This window comes from Alosa sapidissima, chromosome 5 (genome assembly GCF_018492685.1).
Source record: "Alosa sapidissima isolate fAloSap1 chromosome 5, fAloSap1.pri, whole genome shotgun sequence".
Classification (NCBI taxonomy): Eukaryota; Metazoa; Chordata; class Actinopteri; order Clupeiformes; family Clupeidae; genus Alosa; species Alosa sapidissima.
The window spans coordinates 8,727,397-8,745,907 of record NC_055961.1 but is presented as its reverse complement, the minus strand read 5'-3'; the positions used below and the strand labels follow the sequence as shown (position 1 = coordinate 8,745,907).

General features: G+C 40.2%; 1 protein-coding gene across 3 annotated transcripts in view; it reads right to left on the bottom strand.

Annotated features, from left to right (window-relative positions):
• Nucleotides 1-1,815: 1,815 nt before the first annotated feature.
• LOC121710087 overlaps nucleotides 1,816-18,511 on the bottom strand; it is a 324,103-nt gene continuing 307,407 nt past the window's right edge. For all 3 annotated transcript variants that reach the window (XM_042093988.1, XM_042093989.1, XM_042093992.1), the window contains 3 exons: nucleotides 16,195-16,352; nucleotides 14,655-14,758; nucleotides 1,816-2,298 (listed from right to left, as the gene is read on the bottom strand). In XM_042093988.1, coding sequence (XP_041949922.1) covers nucleotides 1,997-2,298; nucleotides 14,655-14,758; nucleotides 16,195-16,352 — 564 coding nt within the window. In that variant the 3' untranslated portion in view covers nucleotides 1,816-1,996. The remainder of the gene's footprint in view (nucleotides 2,299-14,654; nucleotides 14,759-16,194; nucleotides 16,353-18,511) is intronic.

Sequence of the window (18,511 nt, the reverse complement as noted above, 5' to 3'; positions counted from 1 at the left end):
ATTTTGGGGATGTTATTGAATTTATATTGAGTTTTTGGGAAAATGTCTAAATGCCATATGTTTTAATCTGTTTAAGTTAAGGTACCCAATTTATTTGAACTGTATTTGAGCTGTAAGAGGTTTATATTGGAAGGAAATTTGGTGATTTCTGATATTTGACAAATATCTGACAAAATTATAATTTTTTAATGATTTAGTTAACCTCTGTAAATATTTATTTGATAGAAGAGGACAGTTTTTTCTAAAATGACACTGTTTTTTACCGGAAATGTCCCCATAGCATAGCAAAAAGTGTGTAAAAATGTGCCATATTGGATTTTTGAACATGCCCCAAGTTTTAATCTGTTCCAATAGGGGTTCTGACCAGGAATACATGGAGAAGACTTTGACCAAAAAATAGGCCTAATTTTTCCAGCAGATCTGTCTATTATGGTTAAATTAGTGAAGTAAAGAAATAAATACTATAACTGATTCCTCACACAGGGCACCATATGTAACAATTCAACCCTATATTTCATAACAGTTATCTGTAATATTCATAAAACTCAAAGTGAAGGCTTTAACCGACATCATTTTCAGGTAGGAAATTAAATAAACATTTCAGTTATTGGGCTGTATTTTGCACACTGGCGCATGGCATAAAACTCGTTTTCCACCCGCGCAAAGTTTAATTCGGTATTTTGCACGTTTATTTTTTAAACAATGCGCCCAGGGGTGTGGCAATTAACAACCTAGGGAGGGGCCTGGCGGCTGGCGCATTGTCTAAAAAACACTATTGTACCCCTGGTCAGAAGTCTATGGCGAGTTGTGTATATGTTATTTTAAGAGTGCATTGTCAACAGTCATATTGGCAGGTGCATGCACCATCCTTCTATTATTCATGAACGCACACCAGCGCACGTCCATGCAAAACATTACAAATTGCAATGGGAAACATAATTAAAATAAAGATATTACGAAATACTGTACATCTCATGATGAGTAGTTATTCACCATCATTTGCAAATTGGTAATGACGGTTAAAAGTGATTAGGGGAGAGGCGAGAGACACGTATGGAGCACAGCTGAAGACTCACTGTCACAAGATATAAGCAAGTCCTCTGCAGGATAAATGTTGTTTTGTTCAGTCATTTGAGCAATATTTGGGTAAGTGTTCAGCCTATGTTTTCGATGGTAACCCATTGTCAGTCAATAGTGAAAGTAACTGCATATAACGGTCTTGTCGTTGACTAACACCTTGGTGAAGTTAGTTTCACTTTTCCAATGAGTTCAAATAATAGACAAGTGCAAATGCGTAAAGGCTATGCTAGGTTTAGGTAAAGCATGGTTTAGTGGAATGACTCTTCCATACGGTCTCGCAAGCAGCCTCCTTCAAATGCGCCGTTGAATGTCAAAATACCGATGCATTTATTTAACATCGCGCAATTGCGCCGTTAAAGGGAATGACAGATGTCATTCTCATTGGTTTAGATAATGTTACGCCCCAAACACACCCATATGATTAAAAAACCTAGAAACACCTTGTTGCGCCATGCGCTCGACGTTTGATAACGAACCCCTCCCAGTGTGGACTGGACATCCTACTAAATTTGAAAAAGCTTTTGACGAGTGATGATGCGCTTTAGAATGTCATGATAGGGCCCAGTATCCCATCTTATATATTATTCAATTCATAGGACAATAAACATATGTACAGGTTACAATGTAATATCTTTAGTGTAAATTCATTAATTCAGGTTCTGACCACTACCTTTTTGATATTATGCTAATATCCTTATGTTTTTTTTTTTTTTTTACCACAGTCACAACTTAAAGCCCAGTAAAGACTGTTTATTGCCTTAACATTTCAAACAAGGTTTGTAATATAATGTAAAATCAGCAATCAACAAAGCACAATACAAGTTATAACATATCATCAATCAACTTTCATTATTTATACTATAAATGACCAACCTTTAATATTTGAAATTAGAACAATATATCTTGCGTTATACTTTTACAAAGGTATACTCGCATAATTATGTGCTCTCTTATAAAGTCTTTTTGTAACCTTTGGGTAATATGAACAGATTTCATCAAATCTATCCTTAGTCAAATAGAAAACGTCTACATAGTTTTCAGCCACCGCGGTGAATCCACAGAGTTTCCGTGTAAAAAGTAGATGTAGTCCCAGAATTGATCCAGTGGAGACAGATTTATAGTAGTCCCCTTTGTTTTCATATCTATTCAGTTTCACACTGCCAAATATGATCAACCACATCCCAACACCAACATCTCCCCTTGTCTTAATATGCTCTCCTGAAATGTAAAACAAGTAATTGTAAATAAGCATTTCGTAGCATTACATCTGTCCACATTAGCCACATTCATACATACACACGGTGAAATCCACATATTAAGCGAAAAGTTAGCATGATGGCCATGTGTGGTAATGCACCGTACAGCATACACATTAAATTGGCAATTCATATTTCAAGCTGTTGGTAGCATCGGCTAACTAGCGCCAGATTTTGGAGTGCAGGGGACAAGCCGAGATGGGCTATGAGACATACGTTCACACTCGGTATCATGTTTCAATACACTTTAGGTCAATATCACACCGGAATTCTCCTTTAAGTGTGAGGGGCCCGTTGCACTGTTTGGCAGCATGCTTCAGCATGGCCCTAAGCAATCTACATGAGTTTTCTTTCTTTCTTTTTTCTCTGTGCCTGAAGTTCAGACATTTCTGAAAATGTCAGGCCTATTGGACATGAAGACATAGTAGGCATAGTATTAGAATAAAGATAAGTTTGAATATTTGTTGAACCAAACCAGGTGAAACTTGCTTGAGACACAAACTATTTCAGACTAACATTATTATATAAAATAGGGTAGACTAGACTAATTTGTAAAATCGATTTGAAATGTTTAAACTTCCTAAGGAATGGTAGCCTGACGAGCCAGACCCACATTAAAATGTAGGGTCTGGGCACTCACCGTTCGCAGTACTCAGTCCGAGGGGCGGGATAATCGGTTGTCTTTCAAATTCCCTCTGCACGCAATAGGACAGCGCTAGTTCCATGCGTTTCCCACCAGCGGAGCTAGTTGACTAATAAAAGCTTAACTCATGTCACACTGTTCGCCAACAGCAACATTATCTTATTTGTTTTCAAGTAGCAGGGAATTCAAGCCAAACCGTTGCAACTATGCCATCAATCATTATGTTAAGCCCACCTAACGACTCTATACACGATTTGATTGGCCTGATAGAAGTTTAATTTTTTGAGCTCACAAGCCAACGGAGAGTTGCTAGACTAGCCCTGGTGCGTCTAGATTTCTAGGCTAATGGAATGGAATTTGTGTCCTATTTCCCCCAGAATATTGCACTGTGCCTACTTAAGAGGACACTGTTACCACCTCTTTTGGCCTACCATCAAATGCTTGACCTCTTTAGGAAGCTTGAGACCCTGTAGTTTCATAGGAAAGAATAACTGTGTGAAGTACTGGCACAGAGTTACAGAGGATAGAATATTGCTTTTTCTTTCTGCCGGATAACAAGCATCTCTGAACTGATCACATTTCAGCCTTCTAGGTCACTTGATATAGGCAGGTAGGTGATATCCCACATGAACTCACTGAGCCTGGATTTGGAGAGTTGGGGCAAACCCAGATCATTTGTAGTTTTGGAGTTTGCTGAGCTGGTGATTCTACGAGGATTACGGTAAGCGAATCTAATAGATTATCCGAGTGGAGTGCACGCACATCTGCAAAATTTAAACAGGTGCTGGGTATAAGGCTTAGCCAACAATTGAAAAAAGATAAAAAAGATACCCGCACACTGTTTCTGGTTTACAGAAACAGTGTGCGACCAGAGTTTCGACCAGAGTTTCGACGTTTCGACCAGAGGTCTTCGTCAGGTATCTACGAAGACCTCTGGTCGAAACTTTATAATAATAAATCATTGGCGCTTTTACTATACGAAACGTGATGCTAGCGACTCCATCGGCCATAGTAAAATCGATATCTGGGGCCAGAGCTAACGACATCGAATCAAATTTGAAAGTGCTGGCTAAAGCTAATCGTAAATAGTCATCCACACCGGCACTAATGATGTCCGATTGCGTCAATCGGAGATCACCATACAAAACTTTATCTCCGTGTGCAGGTTCGCGCAACAGATGTCTGACTGTAACTTTCTCTGGACCCATACCCATTAAAAGAGGTGATGAAATGCTCAGCAGAATTTCGGACCTCAACCGATGGCTGTCAAAGTGGTGTGCCAATAACAATGTGGGCTTCATAGATAACTTTAGCTCCTTCTTGGGGAAACCTGGACTGTTGAAAAGAGACGGTATCCATCCCACATGGGAGGGTACTGCCCTCCTTTCAAGGAACATAGACCGTCACTTAACCGAGGCTAGTTCCTGACGAACCAGAGATCCAGGAAGCAGAGATAATGTCTTACACAGATCTCTGCCGTCCTAACAGTCACCCAGGTATACAGGGCATACAAGGTCAAATAGAGAGGGTGTCTGTACCAAGACTGTCAACTCTTACTCGACCCACTAGGGGAATTATTCGTAGCAATCTTATTACGATAAAAACTTCTTCGGTTAAGCAAATTCCTCCAAAAACGCAACTTACACTTGCTTTACTTAATATTCCATCACTGTCAAATAAAACTGCCTTGGTTAATGAAATTATTACTGACAATCATATAGATGTTATGTGCCTTACTGAAACCTGGCTTAAACCAGATGAATACCTTCCATTAAATGAGTCTACACCTCCCTCCCATGTGAATCATCATGTACCACGCCACACTGGCAGGGGAGGTGGAGTAGCTACAATCTATCAATCTAGTCTTCTCACATCTCCCAAGCTCACACACAAGTTTAAATCTTTTGAAGTTCTAGTCCTCATTTTTTTTCAGCCTGTAACTGTGGTCACATTGTACAGACCCCCTGGCCCCTACACTGAATTCTTAGAGGGATTTTCTGATTTCCTTTCCACTTTAACTATCCAAACAGAAAAAAAAAACTTATATTGGGTGATTTTAATATTCATATGGATAATGTATATTTATCTAGTCTTGTCATACGGCATAAGCATAGAGCAGTTAACAATCTTGCCAAAAAATTTCGCTTACGCTTGCCCCATTTCGGACTCATGTGGTAGGCCTATCAGAAGGCCCTTTCCTTAATCCAGTTTACATCTTAAGCTTGAAAATTCGATAGGCATTAAAGACTCAGCACTCGCTTGGTTTAGATCATACCTTTCTAACCGCAGACAATTTGTACACAAATCACAATAAACCGTCTACCCAGACTATGGTAATGGGGTGCCTCAAGGCTCAGTACTAGGGCCCCTGTTATTTTCTCTCTATATGCTTTTTCTAGGCTCAGAAATTAGGAAACATGGCATTAAATTTCATTCTTAGACGATACACAACTATACCTTTCCATAAAACCTGACGAATTAACTCCTGCTTTTGAACTCCGATAAAACAGAAGTCATGGTTTTAAGTCCTAAAAAGATGAGGGATATCCTATCCTCATTACAGGCTACATTTACTGATCTTCGACTATCCTCATCCACAAGTGTTAAAAATCTACAAGTTACAATTGACCAAGACCTATCACTAAGTAATCACATAAAACAGATATTTCAGATAATTTAAGGAACATTTCAAAGATAAGGAAGTCTTTATCCTTACCAGACGCTGAGAAATTAATCCATGCTTTTGTCACCTCAAGGATTGATTATTGCAATGCTCTATACGCTGGCTGCCTGTTAAAAGTCGCATTGACTCGAATATTACTTCTAACATACAAAGCCATTAATGGCCAGGCACCAGAATATATTAAAGATCTCCAAGTCCCATATAACCCACCCAGACCGCTACGATCACAGAATACTGGCCTTCTTGTAATTCCAAGAATCTCAAAAACTACAGTAGGAGGCAGAGCTTTCAGCTATCGCGTACCCCTCCTCTGGAATAATCTCCCTTCCTCAATTCGACTAGCAGACACCCTCCCTATTTTTAAGTCTAGACTTAAAACATATCTCTTTACTGCCTCCCATAGTTAGGTATGGTGCGGTGTGGAACTTCACCCACCTCAGGGATTTTTGGAATGGACCACCCTGCTGAGTCCTCGTGTGACTGGCACCCCAGTCGCGCGTGCAATGGTGGTCACTGACCATACCTGCGCTGGTGTCCAATACCCCTCACCATGCCTTAGTTATGCTGCTATAGCATAGTGCTGTCATGGACTTTTCACGTGTCACGCCGTACAACCCCCCCCCCCTCTCCTCTCTGCCCTTTTCTCTCTCTCAACTCTCCCTCTCTTGCCTATTCATATTTCATCATATGCATATTTTGAGATTCTTGCCTTGCCTGGTATACTGTAACTATACTATATAGTACCACTGATTACTTATTGACATTAACCATTTTAATTTTCAGTAATACTAACCCACTCTACATCTCTCTTTCTTCCCCCTTACTGTGCCTCACTTGTGAGGTATATCATCACCAGTCATCACCCATCTCACCTGAAGTCCCATCCTCGACTGCCCTATTACTGTCCCCCTATCTGGATTCCTGGCCCGTACAGCCTAGCGACCCATCACCTGCCTATAACAACTCTGCCCGGATTCCTGGCCCGTCTGCCGACCCACCACATGCCCCTGGACAAATCCAACGTTGGACTATTTGAACTTTCTGTCACTAAATCAGGATTAATGAATTTTCAAACCGGATACGTAATCATCCCACCTCTTGTAACTTTCAGCTCAAGTGCTTTTAACACCATGTCTTATTCTCTACACCTGACTATTATGCATTTGTCATGTATACAGACCTTACTGTCCTGTATTGACCCTAGGCAGATGGGTCAGGCCCTTGAGTCGTGGATCTGCTCGAGGTTTCTTCCTATATGTATCTCCATATCTAGGGAGTTTTTCCTCGCCCCTGTTACCCATGGGCCTCTGTCTTTCTTTTCTTTTCTTCCTTTCTTTCCTTTTTTCTCTGATTGCCTACATTCTGTAAAGCGCCATGATACATGTGTAATGTTTTGGCGCTCTGTAAGCACAATAAATTGAAATTGAATTGATATGACTTAGAAACTGAGCCCTAGCACCAGGTCTTGTGAAGCCGTGTGCAAAAGTAGATCAATATAAAATGAAAAATGTGAGTTTTAGACCATTATTTGCCAAGGTATGCTCATGCGTTTTGTAAAATGCCCTATGGCAGGGGTTGGCAACCCGCGGCTCTTTGATCCCTCTGATGCGGCTCAGCTTTACAACATCTTTTTACTGCATTGCCAAGAACAAAGTAGAGGCAAAAAAGGGGTTTCTTTGTTGAACAAATTAGGATGCAATGTGAGCCTTGAATTGGATGCCATGCAGGAATTTGCTAGGATTTCAAAACCGGATTATGAACATGCTTTGCCATAGAGAAACACACGATAGCGTTGGATTATAAACATGCTTTGCCACAAAAACAGACAAAAATTCGTAAACGAGGGGCAAGTCCAGCTATATGAAGTTATTATTTTGCTGTCACTTCGTCTGTTTTATAACCCAGAAGGATGTACTTGATATCAAATGATAGCTCTGTGTCTCCTCTTTCATCTGCGTGGCATATCTATCCGATCACGGGTCCGCGAGTAATTCAAACGAGAGTAATGGGTGTGCAGCGTTGGTTTGTGTACATGACGTTATTATTTTGCAGTTACTTCGTCTGTTTTTATAAGCCAAAAGGATCGATCGATATTCATGGTACCAATGGATAGCCCTGTGTCTCCTCTTTCATCATCTGATATGCTTGCCATATGCGATCACGGGTTTGCGAGTAATTCAAAGGAGAGTAATGGGTGAGCAGGTGAACGCAGAGAAGTATAGACTGTAAATATGATGCAATTTAATTTAATTTCATGATTTTCTTTTATTTTCATACTTGATCGTACAGACATAGACGTAGTCTTGTTGGAAAGCTTGTTGGAAAGTTTTATCTCGTTGCAATGAACAGTTCCGGAGCAATGTAACAAAGAAGAAAGGGTGTTTTTTGACGCACTTTGCGTCAATCGGGTTCTAACAAATTAACGCGTATGCTTGTTCCTTACTGCATCGCGATTAACATGTTATGGCTGACAGCCCTAATACAAACATAGCGTTAACCATCTCCTTGCTTAACTAGTTGTAACTGCCGCTAGCTAGCTTAAGTTTACTGTCGTATAGATGTAGCAAACCATGTTAAATCTTTCTGCCAATTAACATTAGCCCTACTATAACTTCATTGAGTAGACTAAATCGCACAAGAATTCAAGGCATTTCTCAAGGTGGGTGTTGCTTTAATAGTGTACTCTGTTGAGTTAAAAGGAAGGATTGAAAAAATAACAAGTTCTATTCACCACTTTTCCATCAGAGACATATTTGTAAAAAGCATAGCTGGTATGATATAGAACATTATCAGAATATAGAATCAATATGAACATTTTCTTCAAAACCACAGATGTAGCTCAGTCAGTAACGGGTCACTCTATGACGCAGGAGACCGGTGTTTCATTCCTGCTCGCTGTAGCAATTTTGAAGGTGCATTTCTCACAGCTAAATCAAGCTAGATAGATACAGTAGATATATAGAGATAGAAGGTCAGGCTTGTGGAGCTATAGGCTACATGGTCCTCGCTTTAGATTGGGGGGCTGCAAAATTTACTACAAATAGGTAAGAAAGGTCTTATAAGCGTATTAGTTATCCACCCCTTTGTCCTATACACCATTAACAAGCTGCTTGTTAACACTTACAACTGTTAACAAATATGCTTGTAAGTAACTTAAAAGCCTGCTTATTAACACTTACAAGCTGCATGTTAACAGTTAGTTAATGTTGTAATTAAAGGATAACAACAGTTAACTAACTGTTAGTAATGAATTGTTAACTGCTTATTATGCACTGTTAATACCTAATAAGCACATATTATTCTAAACCGTTACCGATATATGTATACACAAAGAAGGCAAACCTGATCTAGACTTTTCTGCATCATGGTTTTGCGACGCTTTGTTTGGCCTTCATCTGCCTCGCTACATTAAGCATCGGATTGTTGCTTCTGGGCACGAAGTAACTGTGCTGTTGAACCGAAGTCGACAATTGCAGTGATACTTCGCTTGGTTCCTTCTCAAAGTAGCTTATATACCACCCCCTTCGCAATTGAGTCACACTCAGTTCCTGGTAGTTCAGGGGATTGTTCCAGGGCTACCACTCCGGAGACCCGGGTTCAAGACCTGAGTGTAACATACTGGCATTTTGTTGATACTGTGAAAGAGTGGAATGTTGGTGGCAATCATTTTATAGCCATCATGTTGAGAAACATGATGGGTAGGTGGTGATTGGAGGGGTTCCTTTGTGTCTGTCTGACAAAGACAACATTTCACCCAATCAGTTGATCTCTTGGCTATATTGACTACACTATGGAATAATTACACAAACATCTTTGCATTTTCTTTGTTGGTTGATTGTATATATACTTTTTTGATCCCGTGAGGGAAATTTGGTCTCTGCATTTAACCCAATCGGTGAATTAGTGAAACACAAACAGCACACAGTGAACACACAGTGAGGTGAAGCACACACTAATCCCGGCGCAGTGAGCTGCCTGCTACAAAGGCGGCGCTCGGGGAGCAGTGAGAGGTTAGGTGCCTTGCTCAAGGGCACTTCAGCCGCGGCCCACTGGTCGAACCGGCAACCCTCCGGTTACAAGTCCAGAGTGCTAACCAGTGGGCCACGGCTGTTTAATGGGTGTGTACAAGATGGATTATACATCTGCACAACTAATATTGGATAAAACGATGAATAAAAATATGGATTCCCTTGACTATTTCAATACCCAATTTGCTGCATCTATCTTATTGATAAGGATACACACTGCAGCTAGAAGGTAGGGAAGCACCAAAGGCGGAGGGGGAGGAGGGCATTTTTTAAACAATTTATTTGAGACATAGTAAGATTAATCTGGCCATGTAAAGCACTATACAGACTGTACATGAAAAAGGTTGTCATATATGGATTCCCAAGTGTCCAAGCTTTCAAATGGTGTATAACAGTACTATGCTCCATAGCAATATGGTGCATACAATTGATTTATAATGTTGGGGGAGAGGGGGGTGGGTGTGTTGTGAATGGCACACTGTTTCGTAACAAGTGTTATCCTGCAGCCTAGGTTACTTACAAATTGGGGCATTGTGCTAGTTTGTTTAATCAACCAATAAAGTTGTGTTGTGTAAATAGTGGTCACTGAACGTTTCTTAAAGACATGTCAATCAACACTGATTTTGTCTCTGAGCAAGATCAGTATAGCAAAGGCTAATGTGAATAATTAAAGAGTTAAATGTGAATCATTAAAGAGTTACACGTTTTGCGCAGTTTAGGAGACATTTAACTCTTTAGTTATTCACATTAGCCTTTGCTATACTGATAAGGTCTGTGTATTTGCTTCACCTTTTACCGATTTAGACAAAGTACAGCACGTAACCTATTCATCAAATTAACTCGTGTCTATATTTCTGTCTAATATCCCTAACCTTAACAACATTAAAAAACAAAACCGCCAATGCTACATTGCTAACAGAAGTCGAAAGTTTCAACTAGCCCACCTGTGACATCTCTCCTCTCATCACTATTCCAGCTGACATTTCAGACGCATCTATCTGCGCTCACAAAAGGTGGCTATGTAACAGCAACCATGTGCATACAAGGGATAACAGACTTTAATGGGCTGGGGCAAAAGTATGTATGCTGGTAGTTTTCGTGTGTGTGAGCCCTCCCCCATACAGGTGCAGAGAATATCCCAATTACACAGCAGCAGCGTGATTAGTGATACATCAGGATAAAGTCTTCAGATGCGCACCGGTCGAGGAACTGGAATACCGGAAGACGCACTGGCAAGCCGCGACCACACTCACAACAGTCCACTACGAGGCCGAACGAGTGATCAACTACCCGACGAGAGAGGGCGAACTCCTACAACGCACGCAATTACAACCATTAAGGAAAGTAACCTCTCCGTTATCCACTTGTGTGAACGAGTGCACGATTTAGCCAGTGGGTATGTCGTCTGTGCCAGCTGATTCCGCCTCTCCCTTGTTTACAGTCTGTGTGAAGGATCAACGCCACCAGTGACGTTGGGAAGAAGGGAGAACTATCTAACTGAACTACGCACGCAAAAACATTTACTAAAGGGAAGTGATTCCCCATATGTCATATCCTATGCTCAGCTGGAAGTGAATTTGTCTGTGTTGTTCGCCTGGGACGCTGATTACACTTCCTGCTTTTCGCAGCACGACTCCTGGGGGGTATTCCATCAACCTCGCTAAAGGCCAAACCTGGCTTATTTCGATAAGTCTCGCTAATTTTAGTGAGAATTCTGTTCCATTAATGAGGTTAACGTGAATCCCAGCTTGGTAACTATGGGAATTTATGCCACAGAACTAACCTGCTCCGTAGCAGGTTAACTTTCAAGCTAAATTAAGCTGTGTTGCAAAAAAAAATAGAAGTAGGCCTAGAAATGTTTTTTTCCGACAGTGTCACCAAGCATGGATTTACACATTCACTAGCTCCAAAGAATGTATTAAGATTATGCGACTTAAAATGTTTTAACTTCACATGCGTGTGGTTCTAGGAATCTTGCTACTCTGCGTCATTTACGTTCGTGGTGGTGTAACGTGCAGAGCGACGGCATACCAAAGAAATTATAGTCTTGCATGTTTACAGGTTTGCTTCCCAAACGAAGTATTAAAGCTACATAGCTTATCACCTTGATAATGTCATTTTTAGTTATACTCTTTAATGAAAGACATATGTCTACTGTTAAAGGGTCATGCACATTTGGTAGGCTGATCAGTGACGGTAATATGCTTTGCCAGTGGGCTATATCTGATGCAAGCCAAAGGATAATTCTGTAGCCTGTAGGCCTATATAGGCAGCTAATAATGAAAACTGCTTCATGTGTCGACGATTGTTCATGAATGTCTAATCAACTGTGTGCTACACAGATTAAATACTAGGCAAAAATGACAATTGAAAGCCATTGCATTTCAGATAATTATATTTCAAACACTTTGGGACTTATGGGAGACAATAGGCTATTATGTTGATACTAATTTATTTTATGAGCACCTACACCTAGACAATAATTTGGAGTGAACTATTTTAATCTAAGAACGTAGGCTATAGACAGTTTTGCATATATGCCAAAGTTGTTTTTTGAGTTTATACTATTTATTCATTCACTCGTTTTGTTCAAGCATAGTCTGTGTTCAAGAGTGAAGCCAATCAAACTCGCAATTGATTTCAAACCATTATTGTTGTTTTAAATGTATGCTTTCATTATTCTCCAATTTCTGTAGGCAATCTATTTTTTTTCTCTTGATGTTAAATTCAATGACTTTCGATGAAAATCCTGTTGATGGCGCATGCCAAATCGAACAGAAATTGTCTAGTATTTACTTAATTTTACGACATATATCCTCTTTTCGTCAATCTACTGTTTTGGTCTACTGTTCTACCTCGTGCACGAGCAGAGATGAAGCTGAACTAAACCTCGCTTGAATAAACAAGGCCAAGATGCCGCTAACTTGAGTTAATGGAACGCCTTCAGCCCCAAGTGAAAGTCTACGCTAGTTCAAGCCAGGCTATTTCTGTTAAGCGCTGCCTTCATTAGCTAGGTTGATGGAATATCCCCCTGGCAGCGAGCTCGAGTGGTCGATCAGGAAAGTTACAACACTACTGCTGCTCACGGATTGGACGACAAGTCGGGGGCTGGGTCTAAGGACGACAAGCATCAACAGAACTGAATCTGCTTTCTGATCCTTATTGACATTTTCAGTGTGTGGCATGGACTAAAGTAATTGTGTTTTGGGGTCATAGTGAATTATACAAGGCTGCCTGCAGTACAGGGGTTTATGATCTGGGGTCATAATTTCCCTGCCTTTCGGGATGTAAACTGGGGTCTAAGACAGATGCATTTTTGGAGTGTGTTTTTTTTATCACCTATGTGTGTATCAAAGTCACCTTACCGTGCTTAAAACCTTATGTGATTAATTCGTTCAGTAAGTCACTCTAGTGTGTGTGTGTGTGTGTGTGTGTGTGTGTGACCTTTGTGCTTGTAGCCTAGTGGTGTGTAGGAATTGTCACCTTACAGCGTTTAACCCTTATGTGACTAGTGTGTTCAGTAAGTCACTCAATTGTGTGCTTTTTGTGCCGTAGCCTAGTGGCATGATTAGAAGTTGTCAACTGACCTTCATCTAGCACTTGACTTGTATTCCCTACTTCTCTCCCTGATGTAGAAATTAAGACCCCCTAACCACTGTATTAAGCGTGGTTATTAGAAATGACAAAGTGTTGTATGATTGTTTTTAGATAGTCTTTAATAAACTTGTATTTTTATAAATTTGGCTCTTCAGTTGTTGTGATTAAAGGGTTCTCTATTACCTGCTTATTACCGTTACAGTGGCTATACCTGCGCGAGCATTCTGTTCATGTTGCCTCTGCAGCAACAAGCTTCCACTGATGTTTAGTAAACGCACATAACATTAGTTTCTAAAGTTTTTAATGGCGCTCTGACAACACCAAGATGTGTTTGCGTCTGCACAATAGTAAACTCAGCTCACGTTGACCTCCCCCCTCCCCCCAAAAAAAATTCTCATCGGTTCTGCACAAACCATGTAAGTCAGTCATTTTGGATTCAAAACGGCCGAATTTCGCCGAAAGGTGTGAAGTTTGCTACCCTGGAAATCCAGAGTTCTCGCGAGAGCACAATGGAATTGTCTCTGCGAGACACTCTGGCAAAGTGCAATGATGCACGTTACTTTTACCCCAACATTCCGGGGAACCAGCTAAACTGATGAAGACAGCGCTGCAATGTTGGAGGACAGTACATATTGGTCGTAGTGTTATCTGATTGCGTCAAAGTCCGAAATCATTCAGAGTAAACATGGTCTAGTGTTGCGTGCAGTGAGATTTTTAAATGCATGCTTGTTGCTGCCCCTCAAGTTGGGCCATTACATTGTTCTTTGCCAGACCCCTAATCTTTCTAGATTATCAGGGTCTGGATTTTCCAGGCTAGGAGTTTGCAAGCCTGAATAAAAAATGAACAGACCCTAAAGTATATTATTTATATTACTGGGTATGAAAATGCACGTTTACCCTTCATTCTTTTTGCATTGTGTGTAGGCTGAACTCACAAATACAATACATAAACAGGAAAATGTCTCAGATAGGCCTACATTGTTTATTGCGACTGCAAGATTCTAACTTTAGTTAATTAACAGTCAGTGACATGGTAACATAGCATTCTATCATGATAGATCAATTTCTATTCTGTTGTGCTACATGCGACTATCCATGCTGCACAGCCCTAATCAACATGACTCCTAACTCCCACTGATTGAAAGATTACAGAAGCTAGGTTTAGCTGTAACAAAAAGCATGCGTGTCAGATAACACCCCTTAGGTATCAGCTAATCAAATGACGGCGTTTCTTTTACTGTTGTCCTGATTGTCGGAATTGGTCCAAATAGCACAAAGGAGTACACTAAAATATGGGTGGGGACAATTTTGTCATCTCAAAATATTGATGGTGACTAGTCACCATGGTCCCCATGGGTCACACTTACCAGCTGTGTAGCTTATCAGGTACATTTTAGATACTAGGTGGTGCAGAAAGGTCTCTGAGAGATGGGCAAACAACTGTTGCTTCTTCAGAAGATGAATACATATTCTGCAATGAAACAATGTCTCACTCAGCTATACTCTTAAAACACAAGATTATCTGTTTCAGATACAGCTTACAATGTGTAGGCCTATATTGCCTATCATTTCATGAACATTGTGGGCGGTGGTAGTGTAGTGGTTAAGGAGCTGGGCTAGCGTGCAGTAGCCTGAAAGTTGTCGGTTCAATTCCCAGCTTCCACCGTTGTGCCCTTGAGCAAGGCACTTAACCCCAAGTTGCTCCGGGGACAATGTGATCCCTTGTAATATAGCTGACATATGTAAGTCACTTTGGTCAAGAAGTGTCTGCTAAATGTAATGTAATGTAATGAACATCTCACTTATCCTTATAATTGTAAGCTTATGGGCACATTGTGTACCCGCTAGTGTTGCAGTGTGGAACTAAAGGCATGGCATGGTATGTACAATGTAGAGTATGTAGCAGGGTAAAAGTAGGGTATTTTCTGCAGAGGGTAGGATATTTTCATTATTTTCCCATGGGTGTCGAGGGAGCAGGGGGTGTGGTGTGGGTGTGGCATGGGGCTTATGCTCATAAACGTGGATTTTAACTTGGGATGACACCCCTTACCCTGTCTCTTTCTGGTACTATGCAACAGGAGAGCATCCAAGCATATCTGAGCAAGCAATTAATTAACTCAGTGAGATCCACTTTACTTGGCATGCCGAGTCATTTCTTTTTAAGACTAAACACATTGTTTCTCCAATCAAGTGTAATAGGCTGCTTCTTCTATAAAACCACTGCTAGTTAGACCACGGAGATGATACCATGTTCAACTTGCTAAACAATACAAAAACAATTCCCCCAAAATACAAAAACAATTCCCCCAAAATACATAGTGATGTTATTTATTACCCTACTTCAGTGACATTAAAATCAAGCAACATTGAGCTCTCCTGAATTAATGCACTTGCCAAACAGCATTGTGTTAATCTGATGACTAATATTACCGTTTACTAGCATGAATACAACTACCTTGCTTCGTTTTGATCCGACTAATGTTTGCCTGTGTGCAGCATCATGATTTGTATGAAGCTCTAGTGATGGTAGACAGCGAGGATCATTTAAAGAATTGCAAAACATAGCCTACCAACTTATGTGACAAAGTCCATAAAGTTTACAGTGAAGTAAACTTATGTCTTCAACCCGCCAAATGACCTAATTTATATTTTGCTCACAATGCAGATTTTTACTCGCATTTGGTGAGTGGCGGGTGCTAATTTTAAACACTGCATATCAGGATGAACAGTTTCATTCTTTGTTTCATTCCACATATATTCTGTGTACATTCCATAATATACATGATTCTCATTATTTATGGCCTTTAAGATCCTTGCCATTTTACCATAGCAGGCAACAAAGTCATGATCTTCATTCAGTATAACTAATGCTATCTTGTTGTTATGCTGAGAATACACCCTATGTACCTTGAAAAAATGTCAGTTTTCATACAATGCGGAATATCCTGAAACAAAACTTCAGATCGTATCCCTTTTGTCCGTGTCCAGATGTAGTTGTAGAAGTGGGTCACCCGATTGTATAAATTTGAGGGAATGTTTGTATCAATCATATAAGCGGTAACAGCCTGAAACAAAACAGAAAGTCATGTAAATAATAATACATTTTGGAATATGTGCTTCAATGGCCATCCCTGAATTGTTCTAGAGAATGATAATTTAGGAAACAGCAAAACATTTTATTGTAGCACAACACCCACAAATATTGTAGACAAGAGATGGAATACCAATTACTCTGGTCACCATTTACTCACGCTCTACTGAAATCATTATTTCACATAATAGCCACGCTACAGTGCTATAAAAACTAGAAAATGTAATTCCGAAGAATTACCAGTGCATGAAAATGCAAAACATATGATGTAAAATATACAGTGTTAAAACAGACAATGTAGAGATAGTTGTAGAGAATGGTTTTGCTTAGGTAGACATGGTTGTTGCTAGGGTAATCATGTTGGTTGGTATGGAAACTGACAGATGTTTTATTTCAATAGTTGCTAGGTTGGTTGCTAGGTAGGTGGTGGTTTAATATAGTTGGCTGGAGGCATAGTTGATGACAACTGACAGTTGGGATGGCCAGAGAATGTCTAATAAGGGGAGAGTATAAGTAAGTATAAGTATATATACTTTTTTGATCCTGTGAGGGAAATTTGGTCTCTGCATTTATCCCAATCCGTGAATTAGTGAAGCACACAGTGTACACACAGTGAGGTGAAGCACACACTAATCCCGGCGCAGTGAGCTGCCTGCATCAACAGCGGCGCTCGGGGAGCAGTGAGGGGTTAGGTGCCTTGCTCAAGGGCACTTCAGCCGTGCCTACTGGTCGGGGTTCGAACCGGCAACCCTCCGGTTACAGGTCCGAAGTGCTAACCAGTAGGCCACGGCTGCCCCTGAGAACCTAGCAACCAGCATCAACCACCACAACTAACCTAGCAACAGCCTAGCAACCACCTCAAGTACCCTAGCAACAGCATAGCAACCACCACAACTGCCCTAGCAACAGCCTAGCAACCACCTCAACAGCCTAGCAACCATGTAAAATACCCTAGCAACAGCATAGCAACCACCACAATGTCAACCTAGCAACCACCATAGCAACCAACAGGATTACCCAAGCAACCAGAATAGTAACCACTTAATTTGGAATAACAACCAACATATGTACCCTAGCAACACTATTGTATCTGCATTATTTGTTTTTACTCTGTATGATATTTTACATAATATTTTTTGCATTTTCATGCCTTGGGAATTGCATTTCTAGTTACAGTGCATGAAAATGCACTGTTCTGTTCTTCCTAAGCTTTTTACAGACTGTACTGTTCTTCCTAGGCTCCTTCGTCTTCTTCTAACGCAGTTAAGGCAGCTTCAACCGTTTAACGTAGTAACTTCATTCAAACTATGTTATGTAGGTCTTACTTAGCACATCTGGGCTTTGTATTTTTCAACTTTGTAACTTTTATACTTTTTAAACTATTAATTAAAAACTACTCAAAATGTCCCCATAGACTTAACATTAGGCTGATGACATAACAATGGGCTATTTAACTTGATTTGCACCTGTATCAACTTCCAGCTGCTCAACTAGGCCCCATCAAAGAGCCAGTTAAACTGATTGCACCTGTATCAACTGCTTTCTGTTGAACTAGGCCAACTCTCTCTGTGTCTCTCCATTCTACAAGGATATAAGGCACATTCCATCCAACTTTCTATCCATTCATCCTCTTCAAACCATTCACTCATCCACCCATTAAACTATCCATCAACATCCATTAAACAATCTGCCTATCTACATCCATTCAACTTTATGTCTATCAACATCCATTACACTATCAAAATTCAACGTTTAAACTATATACTCTGACTCAGGCTTTAAGCATACAATCTGGCTCTATTAAGACTACAGATTCTGTTCCTATTTCCTCTGCCCACAACTGTTTCAAAATAAATGTCCTCACTACAATAATTCACTATTAAATAATTTAACTATTTAAACTACTCAACTATTTAACTGTTTAGACATTTCAACTGTCAGTTGTTATCAACTATGACTCCTGCCAACTGTTTCCAAATAAAAGTTTGTTTTGCATTTTATGTTAATATACAGTATATTTATATTTTCATCCACTGGTAATTTCCTCAAAATTACATTTTCTAGTTCTTCTTCTAACGCAATTAATGCAGCTTCAACCGTTTAACGTGGAAACTTCATTCAAACTATGTTACG